This window comes from Alosa pseudoharengus, unplaced genomic scaffold (assembly GCF_046254945.1).
Source record: "Alosa pseudoharengus isolate Yale_2024_CS ecotype anadromous, Long Island Sound unplaced genomic scaffold, YU_APseudo_1.1 YU_APseudo_1.1_scf_14, whole genome shotgun sequence".
In the NCBI taxonomy this organism is placed as follows: Eukaryota; Metazoa; Chordata; class Actinopteri; order Clupeiformes; family Clupeidae; genus Alosa; species Alosa pseudoharengus.
In genome coordinates, this window is record NW_027468609.1 from 35,645,016 (window position 1) to 35,660,034 (window position 15,019).

At 43.9% G+C, this 15,019-nt stretch overlaps 1 protein-coding gene across 1 annotated transcript in view; it reads right to left on the reverse strand.

Annotated features, from left to right (window-relative positions):
• Nucleotides 1-12,109, reverse strand: part of rapgef1b (Rap guanine nucleotide exchange factor (GEF) 1b) — a 34,511-nt gene extending 22,402 nt beyond the window's left edge. The window contains exon 1 of the mRNA XM_076284840.1: nucleotides 11,832-12,109. Coding sequence (XP_076140955.1) covers nucleotides 11,832-11,859 — 28 coding nt within the window. The 5' untranslated portion in view covers nucleotides 11,860-12,109. The remainder of the gene's footprint in view (nucleotides 1-11,831) is intronic.
• Nucleotides 12,110-15,019: the final 2,910 nt, after the last annotated feature.

A 15,019-nucleotide genomic window follows, 5' to 3' on the forward strand; every position in this document is an offset into this window, starting at 1 on the left:
CCCCCATTCCCAAATTCATTCCCAACACCTATTACCAATTTATAGCTTCATTCAGTCTTAATTTACCATTAGTATCTTAGTCTGAAGCTATATTCTTCAGGTTGATTCTATGTGTAAGTCAAGTAATACATCCTGGATGATGCTCTATTAATAACACATTCTTGTTGCTCAATTGTTATAGATGTCAGCACGCTATTGTGTTATTTTTTTCTTCCTGGTTCAGCTATGTGTGACGTGCATCTGACAGTTCAGGAGCGAATAAATACAAATAGTAGTCTATTATGGGCTGCATCAGAGTGGGAAAATAGGCCACGCTCATAGAGATGTTCAAAACACACACATATTTTATGAAGCTTCAGTATCTTGGCCATTTAAGACATATAACAGATATGACTACAATGCATGCCATAGACTTAAGAATCCTAAGAAAGAATGTCAGCAACGGAAGTTCTTCAGAATTCTTTCAACTAAGGAAGTTCCACACTTTTTTCCCCACAAAGTCACTGTGCTGGTAAAACAGGTATTCGTTTTTATACGTTTTTAAAAAAACATGCCTTCATGCTAATCCTACTGTGCGACACAAAATCCGGAAAACAGAAACTGATCGAAATCTGACAAATCTGTTCACTCAATCACAAACACTCAACTCCACAGCCATCACAGCTGCGTAAGCAAGAGACAGCTCAGTATCAGATCAACAAACCTTTGCGAAAGACAGATTAAGTCGGGTTACCTAACTGAGCCGCCAGGAACACAAATCTGTATACACGTCATATGAAACAACCACAATAACCTACCCAGGTACCCATCTTTTTTCCATTTGTATGGCATCACAATAACCTGAGAGGTACCCATCTTATCTCAATATTGATGGTGCTTGGCATGATAAGACCTTTCAACTAAATACCAATGTCACCTGCTGAGACTGAGATGAGCAGGAAGGAGAGAAGAAAATCAAGAGATTGCAGATGAGGAATGAGACAGCTCACAGCTCCACCATCACCACTAAAACCAGCATTTCCTTACAATGACAACATGACAAGGATTCTGTGTGAAGAAAAGCATGTGTGTGTGTGTGTGTGTGAGAGAGAGAGAGAGAGAGCGAGTGTGTGCATACGTGCGTGTGAGAGGGTAAATAAGGTCAAATAAGATTAAAATCAATATTAATATTAAAATAAAAGGTGTCTTAGGTGTGATGATGGGTGACCAGCAGACCTTCTCTGACCATGTTGCCATGGTCGCCCAACTCCAGGTACAGGTCATGGTTATCTTATGCCTCGCCAACTGTCCTGCCCTTCCAACGTGCCTTGCGGCCTGTACAGTGAAACCCTTAAGGTGATGATACCTGGGGCAACTTTTTTTGAGCAATGTTGCTGAGCAATCACCTAACCAGTTCCATGTGTTCTGATGGGATGATCATGAAAATTTGCATACTGATGATTAGTTCTTCAGAAAACAAATGTTGGCCAATACCAATGTGAACGTGCCAGAACCACAATACAGGAAATGCCCTGCAGCTTTTTTCCTTTTTTTGTACCTTGTACCTTGCTTTACAGATGATCCAGAACGCAGTGCCATGACTGGACTTCAATCAAACCAAAGGGGCACATGCTACCCTACTGATCATTGAGCTCCACTAGCTACCTGTGGGCGCCCGCACCAAATTCAAATCATTAATGCTGGCCTACAAAGTGATCTCCAGTTCTGCACCCACCCACTCGAATGCTCTCATAAAGACATACGCAACCATCTGACCGCCACCTGCCACTGCCGCCCGCATGCTCACAGCAATCCAAACTCCAACTCTTCTGTAGTACCCCGATTGTGGAACACACTACCAGTTTCTACTAGAGCAGGGGTGTCCCTCTCCATCTTCAGAACCCTCTAGAAGACCCATCTTTTCCTCTCCTAACACCACTGACCACCCAACACACTCAACTTGCACTCGCACTTCTGCTCTGTCCAGTCCAACCCTCTTATCCACATCCAGTTCATCCCTTATACCAATGAAGTACTTATTATTACAATGTCTCCTGTTCACTATACCTTGATTGCTCTCTATTATTGGCAAGTCACATTAGACAAAAGCATCAGCAAGCCTAAATGAACTTATGTAGAAGAGGAAGTATACACCGGCTCACTGGCATTCAGGAATTCCATAACTCTTGTCTTCTCCTCTTCCAGCACTACTTCTCTGACTCTCTAACACACACACACACAAACAAACAAACAGGCACGCACGCACACACACACACGCACACACACACACGCGCACACACACACGCGCGCACACACACACACACACACACACACACACACACACACACACACACACACACACACACACACACACACACACACACACACACACACACACAGACACACACACAGACACACACACAGACACACACACACACACACAAATTCTCTTTATATGCTACGCCTGCCATTATACACAGGAATTAGATAGGAATGCCACCTTGCAAAAGGGGCATTTCTGATGCCATGGTTGTATAGGGCACTGACAGTCTATTGGAAGGACCCCTGCACAGCCTGTTCATACTGCTGTCTCTCAGCCATCCATACACAAAGGTCACACTGACTGCACATACTGCAGTAGAACATTGTCATTTGGTACCATATACTGTACCATGACAGATCAGATCAGACAGTGAAGCTGATTAGGGCAGACTGACTTCTGTCATTAGGATTTGATGACCAATGCCCGATAGATATATTTAGTGGTAAGAGGCTGTAAATATGCAAGGGTGTGTGTATGTGTGAGTGTGTGTGTTTTTTGATCACAGTGAGGTAGGAGATACTGTCCCTCTAGTCAGCAGCAGCTGTTCTCCCTCTACAAACCACAATGGACACACACAAGGCTGGATAATTAACAATGACAACAACACTTACACACAAGGTGGCAGCTGTTACACACACACACACACACGCCACATTTCTTCAGACATTTTGCTGGACACCTCTGACCTCAGCCTCTGGAATGCATGCTTCTGAGGAAATGGGGTGTGTGTGTGTGTGAGTGTGTGTGTGTGTGTGTGTGTGTGTGTGTGCGTGTTTTTAGTGTTTATATGGGTATGTGTAAACGATGAGGTTGATTTTTGTGAGAAAGACTCATGTTGTGTGTGAATGTGTGTGTGTATATGTGTGCGTATATGTGTGTGTGTGTGTGTGTGTGTGTGTGTGTGTGTGTGTATATGTTTCCGTTCCGAACAATGGCTTCTGGGTCGGGACAGGAAGCAGTATTGTGTGACTATCAGGGGCGGGGCCACAGACAGGAAATGACACGCCCATTCTGGCGTGAGCCTTTCTTGCCCACAAACACGACGCACACACGCACACACACACACACACACACACACAATATATACAAATTCTTATAAAGCTGACACCAATGCCACCTCCCAAGACACATTTATATGAAAACCAAGTAAATGGATGGATTCGGCATTAACCTTACCTACAAAATGTCTATTTTTACATTTTTTTAATTATATACAGTGCATTACTTTCTCCTAGCGTAACCATTCACCCAGTTTAGTGAGACCCTGGGTACATAAAGGGGAGGGGGATTATAGCACTACGTACAGAGTGTAACACATAACATATAAGACACAACAAGGTGACAGACAGACAACAGAGGGACAAGACAGTTGACAAACATAAGGACGTATTACTGTATTAGCGATTGAGTAGAATGATCTGAGATTCACATTAGTTGGTCACGGTTAGGGTGTTTGAGGGGAGAGGGGTTTGGAAACATGTTATGTATGAGTGTGGATAGTGTGTGCCTATGTGTATGTGTAAAGTGATAGCTGCAGGGGCACAAGCAAAAGGGAAAAGAAAAAGAAAATAAATTAACTTTACACAACGGAAGAGGGAGGTATGTGTCTGGTAAATGTGTCTGGTAATGTACACGGCTTGTAGTTATGTTTTTGTGGAATTTAGAAATGTCAAAAATGGGGACCAGGTGTCTTTAAAGGCTGATATTTGCTTGCATTGTGTTTCTCCATTGAAATGTGTTCTGAGATTAAATTTGTCCAGTGATCGATGTGGCAAGATTTATTTGATTTCCAGTTTTGGAGAACTACTTTCTGTGTGTTTATGTCTGTTGTGTAGTTTTTGTGATTGTGGTTGTGTGTTTGTCTCTGGGGCACTGATAGAAATAGGCAGGACTCAATCTATAACACTCTCTGCAGAGAGGTCAATCTATACCTGCAGTAATTATCTAACCAGCGTGTGTGTGTGTGTGTACGTCATTTGTGCATGTGTGTGTGTACGTCATTTGTGCATGTGTGTGTGTGTGTGTGTGTGTGTGTGTGTGCGTGTGTGTGTGTGTGTGTCTGTAGTCTCCGCAGGAGAGGTATTCTCTTTTGACACAGCGGCATGACAGCGGGAGGTCAGCAGGATGACCCGCGCTGATTACAAAGTCAGACATGCCATTACTGCTTCACCTTTCCTCTCACTTTCTCTCTCTCCCACCCTCCCTCGCTCCATCCATCCCTCCATCCCTTACATCCTCCTTCCATTCACCATCTGTCTGTCCATCCGTCCACCCGTCGGCTCCACACACTGACCCCAGCCCCTCACACCACCCATGGACTAGGTCCAACTGCACAGACACGGACTAAATGTAGAATGTGACTAATAATGGCCTCGTGGCAGAGGGATGAGTGGGGCAGCACCCGACTACATAGTGATGTGAACACTCACAGGAACCCAACCGAATGGGACTACCGCAGGCAGAGGGCAGGAGCCACAGTCAGCTATTAGACCACGCAGACTAGGGCAAGAGCAAAACAGAGAGCCAAATAAGCATGACTAATCAACATGACATGGCATGCCAAAACAGAACAAAATTCAGCTTTCTTAGATAGCATTCGGTGGCAGCAAGTCATTGAATTTGAATTTTCCCTTTGGGATCAATAAAGTATATATCTGTCTATCTGTCTATTGAGACATGTCTAAATCAAAACACTACCTTTGTTTTTGCTGAATTTTGAAAGCAGCATACATGTATCCTTCAGGCTGCCTTCAACCAAAGATTCTTTAGAACTTTTCTCCTTCAACTCCCACTGATTAAGTCAGCTGTAGGTATCCTGGCAACAGTGTTCCGTGTTGCTAATTATGCTAGGTCGTCCGAAACAAAGTTCATAGCTGGTACCTTGATGCCTGCTACGGCAAGTGATTCATTAGACAGTTGAGGGCAGCGAGGCAGCTGGCAGCTGCTTTCCGTTTGGGACAGACCCTAAGACTTAGAACATGGACAGGGCTATCTACAGAGTACAATGAACCCAAAGGGATGGATGTAACTACTAAGCTAAGAATATGGTGGACAGTGACATAAGCTTTAAGAGTGTCTGTGACTTCAGATCAATAATAACTTGGAAAGAACACCAGAGTGCAGAGATGCCTGAGCAAATGAAAGCACAGTGATGACTGACTTGACCAGTAGGAGGTGAGTGCGGAGTGCAGAACAGGATTCACACATGCACGCTTTAAATCACTGCTGTGACTTGCATTACAAGAATTTAGACTGATTAGAGAACAGAGATAACCTTCACCAGACCATATAAGATACAACTATGACTGTGACCAGATCGGAGATGACTGTGGCAAAAGAAGTCAAAACAGAGGACACACAGTCTAAGTCTCTCTCTATCACACACACACACACACACACACACACACACACACAGAGAGAGAGAGAGAGAGATATAGAGGGAGTATAAGATGTTAGGTAACCACTGTGCCCAAGTCAAATGAAACTAAATCGATATACATAACCACAGGCACCATTTGGGTCTCTCACACACACAGTACACATGAACATAAACAGATCTGAACTCTTTCACCACTCTCTCTCTCTCTCTCTCTCTCTCGCGCGCGCGCTTTTTGTCTGGTCTTTTTTTCACACTATATTCAGAGGGAAAAGAACAACCACCATGTGACTGACACAACAACACAGACCCTACCCCCCCCCCCCCCTCTCTCTCACACACACACACACCTAAACATGGTGGCATCCTCTGTGCGTCTAGAGTTCCACATTCCACCAGACACTCCACCCCAACACACACTATTTCTGCCCTTCTGCTTTATACACACTTTATTCCTGCTGATGCAGGAAAAACACACACACACACGTACATACAACCACACACACGTACACACACACACACACACACACACACACACACACACACACACACACACACACACACACACACACACACACACACACACACACACACACACACACACACACACACACACACACACACACACACACACACACACACACACACACACACACACACACACACACACACACACACACACACACACACACACACACACACACACACACACACACACACACACACAGGAAATTATAGTAAAGGGACATTTTATGGTAATTTCCTTGTGCATTGCGTGCCCTTAAAGGTTTAGCAAGTCCCGCGTTTCTAAACCCTGTGGATAAGGGTGGCAGTGAAGGGTAGCTGTACATTTCCACTCTTATTTAACCTTCACCTGAAGAGCCATTGAGAGTTAGCAACGATTGTGTGTGTGTGTGTGTGTGTGTCTGCATGTGTCTCTGTGTGTGTCTGTGTCTCTCTCTCTCGCTCACTCTCTTTCTTTCTCTCTCTGTGTGTGTGTGTGCGTGTCTGCGTGCATGTTTTGAAAACAGCATATTACACCACCAAACAACCTACAATTATGCAATGATGGGAGAATCATCTGCTTCACCTCTCTCTCTCTCTCTCTCACTCACACACACACACACACAAGGACGTTTTATTTAAGACACAAACTGAGATTTCAGATAGTCAAACACAAAGCACCGCAGTGGCTTCAGTCTTAGAGATCCCTATAGCTCCTCAAACAATCTTTTAAAGTTCCTATTGTTTCTCAAGCACGCTGTCCCAACCTTAGAGATCCCTTTAGTTTCTCAAACTAGTTTCATCTTTGTCTCCTCTCTCTCTTACACTTTGACCCTTGAACTTCAAAATGAGCACGTTGACAAAACCCACACACACACACACACAAACACACACACACACACACACACAGTTTGAGTGTCTGTGTCTTATTTTCAGTTTTGTTCTTCCAAAAATAAACATGATATATATGGAACTGCTTTGAACAGCGATTTCAGTAAATGAAATGGCAAAAAAAAAGCCCAGAAAAAAAACTAAGAAGGAAGAAAGGAACAAAATGAAAAAGGAAGAAAAATTGAAACTCCACAGCCACCAGGCAAACCAGCAGATGCAAACACTCTCCTTGACAGTTGTCAGCTAATGAAGCTCAGTCAGCTAACTGGTCATGCGATAAACAAAACAGGACTTGTTTACTTCTTGAATGGTAAATAAATAAGCATTTAGACACGCACTCACACACACACGCTTCCCTGAGACCTACCACTCCTCTTATCTGTCTCTTCCAGGTTAGGGCCATCCGGCACCTCAGCTTCTCCTGCTAACGGTTGGCGATTCCAGCTAGTATTCCCCATACGAGCGGCTTATGTCCATACACACGGTCCCGTATGACCACACAGGGAGAGGCACCTGCACACACTCGCATACGCATGCACTGAGCGTCTGCCTTTAATCCATTCATATGCCCTCAATTCCCACACCGCCCAGACAGACTGCTCCCATTCACCTTGTTACTCACTCACACACACACACACACACACACACACACACACACACACAGAGACACATAGAGACACACACACACACACACACAAACACACATACAGACACACACAAACACACACAGACACACACAGACACACATGCACACACAGTGTCCTGTGACCCTTGTTGACTCAGAAAATCTGCTGAGGGAATCAGCCAACACACACACACACACAAACACATACACACACACACACACACACACACACACACACACACACGTACACACTCAGCTCCACATGCCAATACTCATCAGACATCAAGACACTCGGACACTGCCTGAAGTTTAACACAAGACTCAGACTCCATACGCCTCACCGGTCACCATGGCAACTGTACAGACAGCTTGAAGTGTGTGTGTGTGTGTGTGTGTGTGTGTGTGTGTGTGTGTGCCAGTCAGACATGGAATGAATTAATGACGTCCAAATGGAGATCGATCAAGCCTAGGGCTTAAACTGTTCTGTGCAGAGTGAGAGAGTGTGAGAGAGAGAGAGAGAGAGAGAGAGATGGAGTGAGAATAAGAGAGAGATGGAAACAGACAAAAGAGAAGGCACTGAACCACTGATAACAATGTTGACGTAGAATAATGATCACCCTTATGATGACGTCAGACAATTATGTCTCCCTCTCTCTCTCTTATTCATTTGGAAGCCTCCCTCCATCACCCCATCTCATTTTCTATCTCTCCCCCTAAGCACAGTTCAGTCTCTCCATCCCAACCCCTCTTTCGTAGTTTTCAGTGTCCTTCCCCCCCCTCTCTCTCTGTATTCTCTCTCTCTCTGTATCTACATCTGTCATTCATTCGTTTATCCTTTACTCAATCTCTTCATCTCCATTTTTGCCTTTTGTGGGAAAACTCCCTTTGCTGAACACACACACTCATAGAGAGAGAGAGAGAGAGAGAGAGAGAAAGAGAGAAACGTGCTTTCTAATTACAGCACCTCAGTAGAGTTAGCCATGTCTGAATTCTACAGTGCTTATTACACTTAACCTCAGAGTAGTGACACACACTAGGAAACACACTCCTCTGGGCAACTAAACACAGTTATGGATACACATTAGGGTGTGTATTCTGTGTGTATGTGGCGGTGGTATCGGTTGCAGTGTGTGTGCTTGAGTGATTAGCAAATATACTCAAAGATGGACAAAAACACTTTAGTTACAAGTCACAGACAGATCCAGAGTTTGTTATTCAGGTGTGTCCTCAAGCCATCTACTAATTCCATCCTCCAGAAATGAGGAACTAGCATTTCTGAATCATGAGCGGGCATGGGCACGGGCACTGGCACACACACACAAGCTAAAATAAGTGATAGATGAGCACATGTCGGAGTTGTAGCCAGTCAAAGAGTGAGTATTAGCACGGGTACTAAATATACCCGTCAACCAAAGTGCAGCTCCTCTCCTCTTCGGCCAATGATACAAAGGCTCCCCAAACAGACACAGACAGCAGCGCTGAGCAGTGCTGTGGTGAAGAGCTCATCTCTCGCTGTGGGAACTACAGGTGATGAGCGAGCCTCAGGCCCCTCACAGTTTCAGATGTGCTTATTTACGGTGCTCATTTACTGTAAACTATCTAGCACAGCATTTTCTGTATCAGTCCCAAGGTTGTGTCTGTGTGTGTGCGTGTGTGTGCGTGTGGTATTTCAGTGTATTACATTACTTCACATAATTTTATGTTGAGTATTTGATTGAATGTACACAACAGCTTTATGAATATTGAGGGGTGTGTGTGTGTGTGTGTGTCACAAGACATACCACATACCAATGGCACAAACAAACAAACAAAAACAACCACAACTAGAGAGGCACATACACATAAACACTGACACACATACGCATTTCATGTGTGTGTGTGAGAGAGAGAGAGACAGAGAGAGAAAGAGAAAGAGAAAGAGAGAGAGAGCGCTTTTGCCACACACTGTGACCTAATTCTTGCGGACCCCCTTGGCAAGGGTATTACTGATTTTACCGATTTAAACTCTCACTCACTCCCACTCTCCTGTTCACACACATATGCACACAGAGCTGGTACTTGGTGTCCCATTCATCAGGGGCACTTTGCTTAACAGGGTTTCCCCCACTGATTAAGCTCTCACACACTCTCTCACACACACACACACACACACACACACACACACACACACACACACTGGGAAGTGGAGGGTGGGGAGATGGTCTTCCTGGTTTTGTTGGCGTTTTGGCGACATCACATCATAGACTTACTTTTGGATACCAACCAAAGGGGAGAGATGGGGAGGGGGTAGCAAATGAGAGGAAAGAAAGAGAGAGAAAGATAAAGCAGCAAAAGTCTTGTCTGGCATGTGTGTGTGTGTGTGTTAGTTAGTTATATCCTTTCTGTCTGGGTTGTAAGCAAAGTTATGATGGGAGATTATCGTTTCTATGGCGATAAAGCACCAAGCTAAGAAGGCATGTGACGTACATACATGTACAGACACACCACAGGTTGGTGGTTGCTGTGACTCCCGTGAAAAGGGATGTTTACAGATCACTGGAGCAGGCTCTCTCCCTGTACGCGCTCGCGAACTCACGCACACGGGCGCACACACACACACACACACCTGCATGCGCACGCACGCACACACACACACACACACACACACACCCCTGCATGCGCACGCACACACACACACACACACACACACACACAGCATATCGACTCGCACGCACACATACATTCACCCTAAGGGGAAATCCACTAAATCAATAGAACCATAAGCATCACAGAACACACGCCAACAGGTCAGCAGGTGACCTATGACCCATTAAATGTACATGACCACACTTGTGCACAAGCACCCACTCTATCTCAAAGTTTAGTGAACAACCACATGGTTTAAGGGCTAAATACACACAGAGAGATGTCAGGGCAGGTTTAAGCAGCCAGAAGCGGAATGTATGAAGGTGTAGCCGCCTTGAGCTTCAGGCGACGCATTCTTGGGGTCCTCCAAAACGTTCACAATCACTTTGTTGACGCAACCGGGGAACACACTCACTCTCTCTCTCTCACACACACACACACACACACACACACACACTTACTAGCGACTGTAGGCCGGCATTTTCACAGATATGATCGTCGGCTCAACTCACACTAATTTGTTGTTGGTCAGAAAGTCAGCAAGTTGTCATAAGCAGAGGAGACGTGCCACGTGCACAAATAGTCTGCATGCTCCCATATTCAAGAGCGATTTGCACTGTAGCTGCAAAAAGTTCATATGGCGCTTAAGAAAGTTCTCTACGTTAGACTAGGCCTACTAAAACACCGAAAGTTAAATGCTGAAACTGAAAATACCGGGCACTGTACACAGGCTTCGCTGGAATTCGAAATTTAGACTTGGAAAAGACTTAGGCTAGTCCGAATAACCAGAACAGGCTACCAATAGACTTGCATTCATAAGTTGTTACTATAACACTTAAGCTATCATAATTAACTAGTGGCCTACTCTAGCTTACGAAGTCCACAGATCGATCATCTTAAAATCATCACTCATGACTCATGATTTGCCAATGCAAAAATGAACAGAACTTTTCTTCTCCTGATGAACTGTCAATCTCACGTCAAAATAAACCAACACAACATAGGCTACTGACAGTAGCCTATAAAAACACTAACAGCCAGTTTGTCTGCTCATTTCTGACAGAAGGAGCTTTGTTGACCGACCGTCTCTCAGTCAACTGTGATTCCTTGTCAAGCCCCGCAGACCTCTGTGTCGTAAATCCTTTGAAAATTACAAAGCACAGACTGACCATCTTTCCACAACCGCTCAACACAGCTGTTTGGGTAGCTAATCGAGTAACAAACAGACCCCAGGTGACACATTGTAACCAACCGTTAGCTATAGCAAGCTCGTTGAAGTCCGAATACAAGCGATAGTCTAACCCGTGTGTTGACAACGATCAGGCGAGCAGTTAACTGGGCACTACAACACCTAACCTGGGCCTACGTTATCACACACACACTTACACATCAGAAAACCCCACTAGCGACAGACATCGGGACGTGGGAGAGAGGCACCCGGTGGTGGGTGTCTGTCTGCTTGTGAGAGAGAGAAGCAGCTGGTTGCTGGAGCTGCTGACTGCGCTTACCTTGCTTGTTCTCTATATTGCCCGACATATCTGTGGGTGATCGCGTAGCCTATCCCCCGTTCACAGACAAAAAAGACAAGAAGCCAAGCGGCGTGGTCCGGCTGGTTCCCCCAAAGTCCTCACTTAGCCCGGCATTTTTCTCGTGTGTCGGTTCGGCGAGGATACATGTAAAACGGGCTTGTTGGATCCTACTCTCTCTCTCTCTCGCTCCCTCTCTCTTTCTCTCTCTCTCTCACACACACAGACCACGGCTGCTGGTGGTGTGGCGAGGCGGAGGGTAGACCCGTCCCACTCTCTCCCTCCGTTACACACATGCATGCAGTAGTAGCCTACACAAGCACACAGCAAACAGTACACAGTGCTCAAATCACGGCCACACATGGGCGACAGCGCCATCCTCCGGTGGAAACCAGTAAAGTCCCCAAGGAACTCCCAGCCGCCAGCGTAAGCTATTTATTTCATTTACAAACGCCAAACATTGACGCAGTTAGGTGTAGGCCTAGGCCTATGGAGCGACGCATGCCATCAGACTACAAACAAACCATCACAGTTGGCCACAAGGACTCTGGGACACAAGAATTTTAAGATCATATATCTCCCTCCCATTCTCTCTGTTCTCTCTTTCATTCAAATTTAAGGGAAGTTTGGCGAGCACAGTTGAAAATATGAAAAGATATTTTATTATTTTATTTATTTTTATTATTTATTATTTTATTTATTTTTTTAAAGATAATAAACAAAGACCTAATGAATTATCATAATCAATTATATAAAATGTGTATAGCCTACTGTTTCAACATATTTTAAAATGGAAGAAAAAAGCTATTCAGTTGTTCTCTTTCTTTTTACAAGAATGTATGCCCTGGGGTTGTGGTGAAGTCAGTACATGTACTCTCAGTAGACCTGTCAGGACAATTCAGAAAAGGATGGCTGTGTGTGTGTGTGTGTGTGTGTGTGTGTGTGTGTGTGTGTGTGTGTGTGTGTGTGTGTGTGTGTGTGTGTGTGTGTGATAGAGAGAGAGCGACAGTGAGAGAGAGAAAGCGAGCAAGTGAGAGAGAGAGTTTCAAAGAGTTTCTTGAGTAAGGATAGGGGAACACATGATTAAGTTGCTAGGCTGTAATTTGCTTTTTTCTCCAGACTTCCTCCACAGTCTAGAGCTCCAGCTCTGCTCCCGTCTCCCCCATGTCTGTTTATCTTAGGAAAGCTTGTCTCCTGCAAGCCAGTCTCTCTGTCACTCTCTCTTTCTGTTGCCCATGAAGTTGTTTCTCTCAGGGGAAAGTATTTCTGACTCTCAGAAGAATTACTCTGTCAATCTCCCCAATCTCATTGGGCTCAGCAGTGGAAGAATTTCTAATTCTGGCTTCCCAAACACAGGAACAAAACCATTACACAGTTGACAGAGCTCTGTGAAATGTCTTTGGGACATCAACATTTGTGGAGCACACTCCTGACATCTAGTGGTCATTTTTGATTAGTACAGGATAGTTCACTGATGTCTCATGCCAGACAAGAAGAGGTTTACAAACCCTTATATCAGGGTTTCCCAACCTTTTTTGGAAGGTGGCCCTATTTTGATGTCACAAAACGTTGGCGACCCCAATCATTCACAACATCTCTGTTGTACAGTCGAGATTGGTACTTTGATTTTCCCCAAATGTCCAAGCCAAGCTAATTAGTTTGGCTTCGTTGCACGTCAGGTTGTTTTGTTACTTTGTTTGGAATGTTGATCAAGTATGATTACGTCAAGTTTATTTTTTCTCGTAGCCAGATGAAATGAAAGATCTGAATAGTTACTAATGGAAGAATGAAAAAATGAAGAAAAAAAATGAATAGTTACTTAACCTGGATATCATGGGGTTTTTAATATTTTTTATTTAATGTATGTTGTTATGACCTAGGGGTAAGGCCACAACAAAAGAGGGAGTCGAGAGGTTGGATCTTCAACTAAAATATGGATTTATTAACCAAATTAACCGAATAACAATCAAACAAACAGACAAACAGTGTGAGGTGGGTCCAAGTCAGTCATCAGTAATGCATGGATACTGTGTGTTTGTAATGTGTCTGAGTGCAGTGTTGCATGTCCAAAACCCAAAGTAAGAATGGCCCTCTCAAGGGGACAGGAAGCAGCCCTCTTATCTGGATCATAATATATGTACCTAGTTACTGTGGTTGGCTTTGTCTAAGAGAGAGAGAGAAAGAGAGAGAGAGAGAGTGTGTGCGTGTGCGTGTGCGTGTGCGTGCGTGTGTGTGTGTGTGTGTGTGTGTGTGTGTGTGTGTGTGTGTGTGTGTGTGTGTGTGTGTGCGTGCGCGTATATGTGTGTGTGTGTGTGTGTGTGTGTGTGTGTGTGTGTGTGTGTGTGTATGTGTGTGTGTGTGTGTGTGTGAGTGTGTGTGTAATGGCTAGGTGAAAGAGTGTGAAATAAGTAATATAACAATGGTAAGATAAATCAATAATCAATAATCAATAATGTTCTTGTATTTTTAAGATTTCAAATGCAAATTTGATTAATGCCTTTGGGACAATAGATTTCAGAGACAAATATCACAATGAACATATATATAATAATTTGTTTATTCAGGGAATCCATGATGATATGGAATCTGTAATTTCTTGTGTCCTTTATAGTTTTACACAATACATAGGGCAGTTCCAGCGTTATGGATGTGACAATTGGACTCATATTGGTAAACAAAATGCCTTAGAGTGGGGGCAAAATTAGTATCAGTGAATTAATTTGCATAACTTTTAATGTAACCTATGTCCTCTGAATACTGAGAAATACTCAAATTTCATATAATCAATTTCATCCTAAGAATACAAGGCATTATATCAGCGTTATGGATGTGACATGAAATGGACACACTTTTGTGAGAGATTACAGGTATTCTACAAACTCTGTGAATTTTGATGGAAACTGCCGAAACTATGATATATGTAGCATGAAGGAGACTTGAATGAACACAAAAAGTGTGTTTTTGAAACTATGCGTCATTTTTGTAATGCATTATGTAGGAAAAACTGGCGTTATGGATGTGACGGTTTCACGTTATGGATGTGACGTGTCTGAACCAGTCGACAAACTACATAAAACACATAATTAAGTAGTGAATTTTGATATGAAACAATTGAACAAGTAATCATGAAAAACTAGCGATGAAATTATTGCTTCCTCAGTGCCCACTAA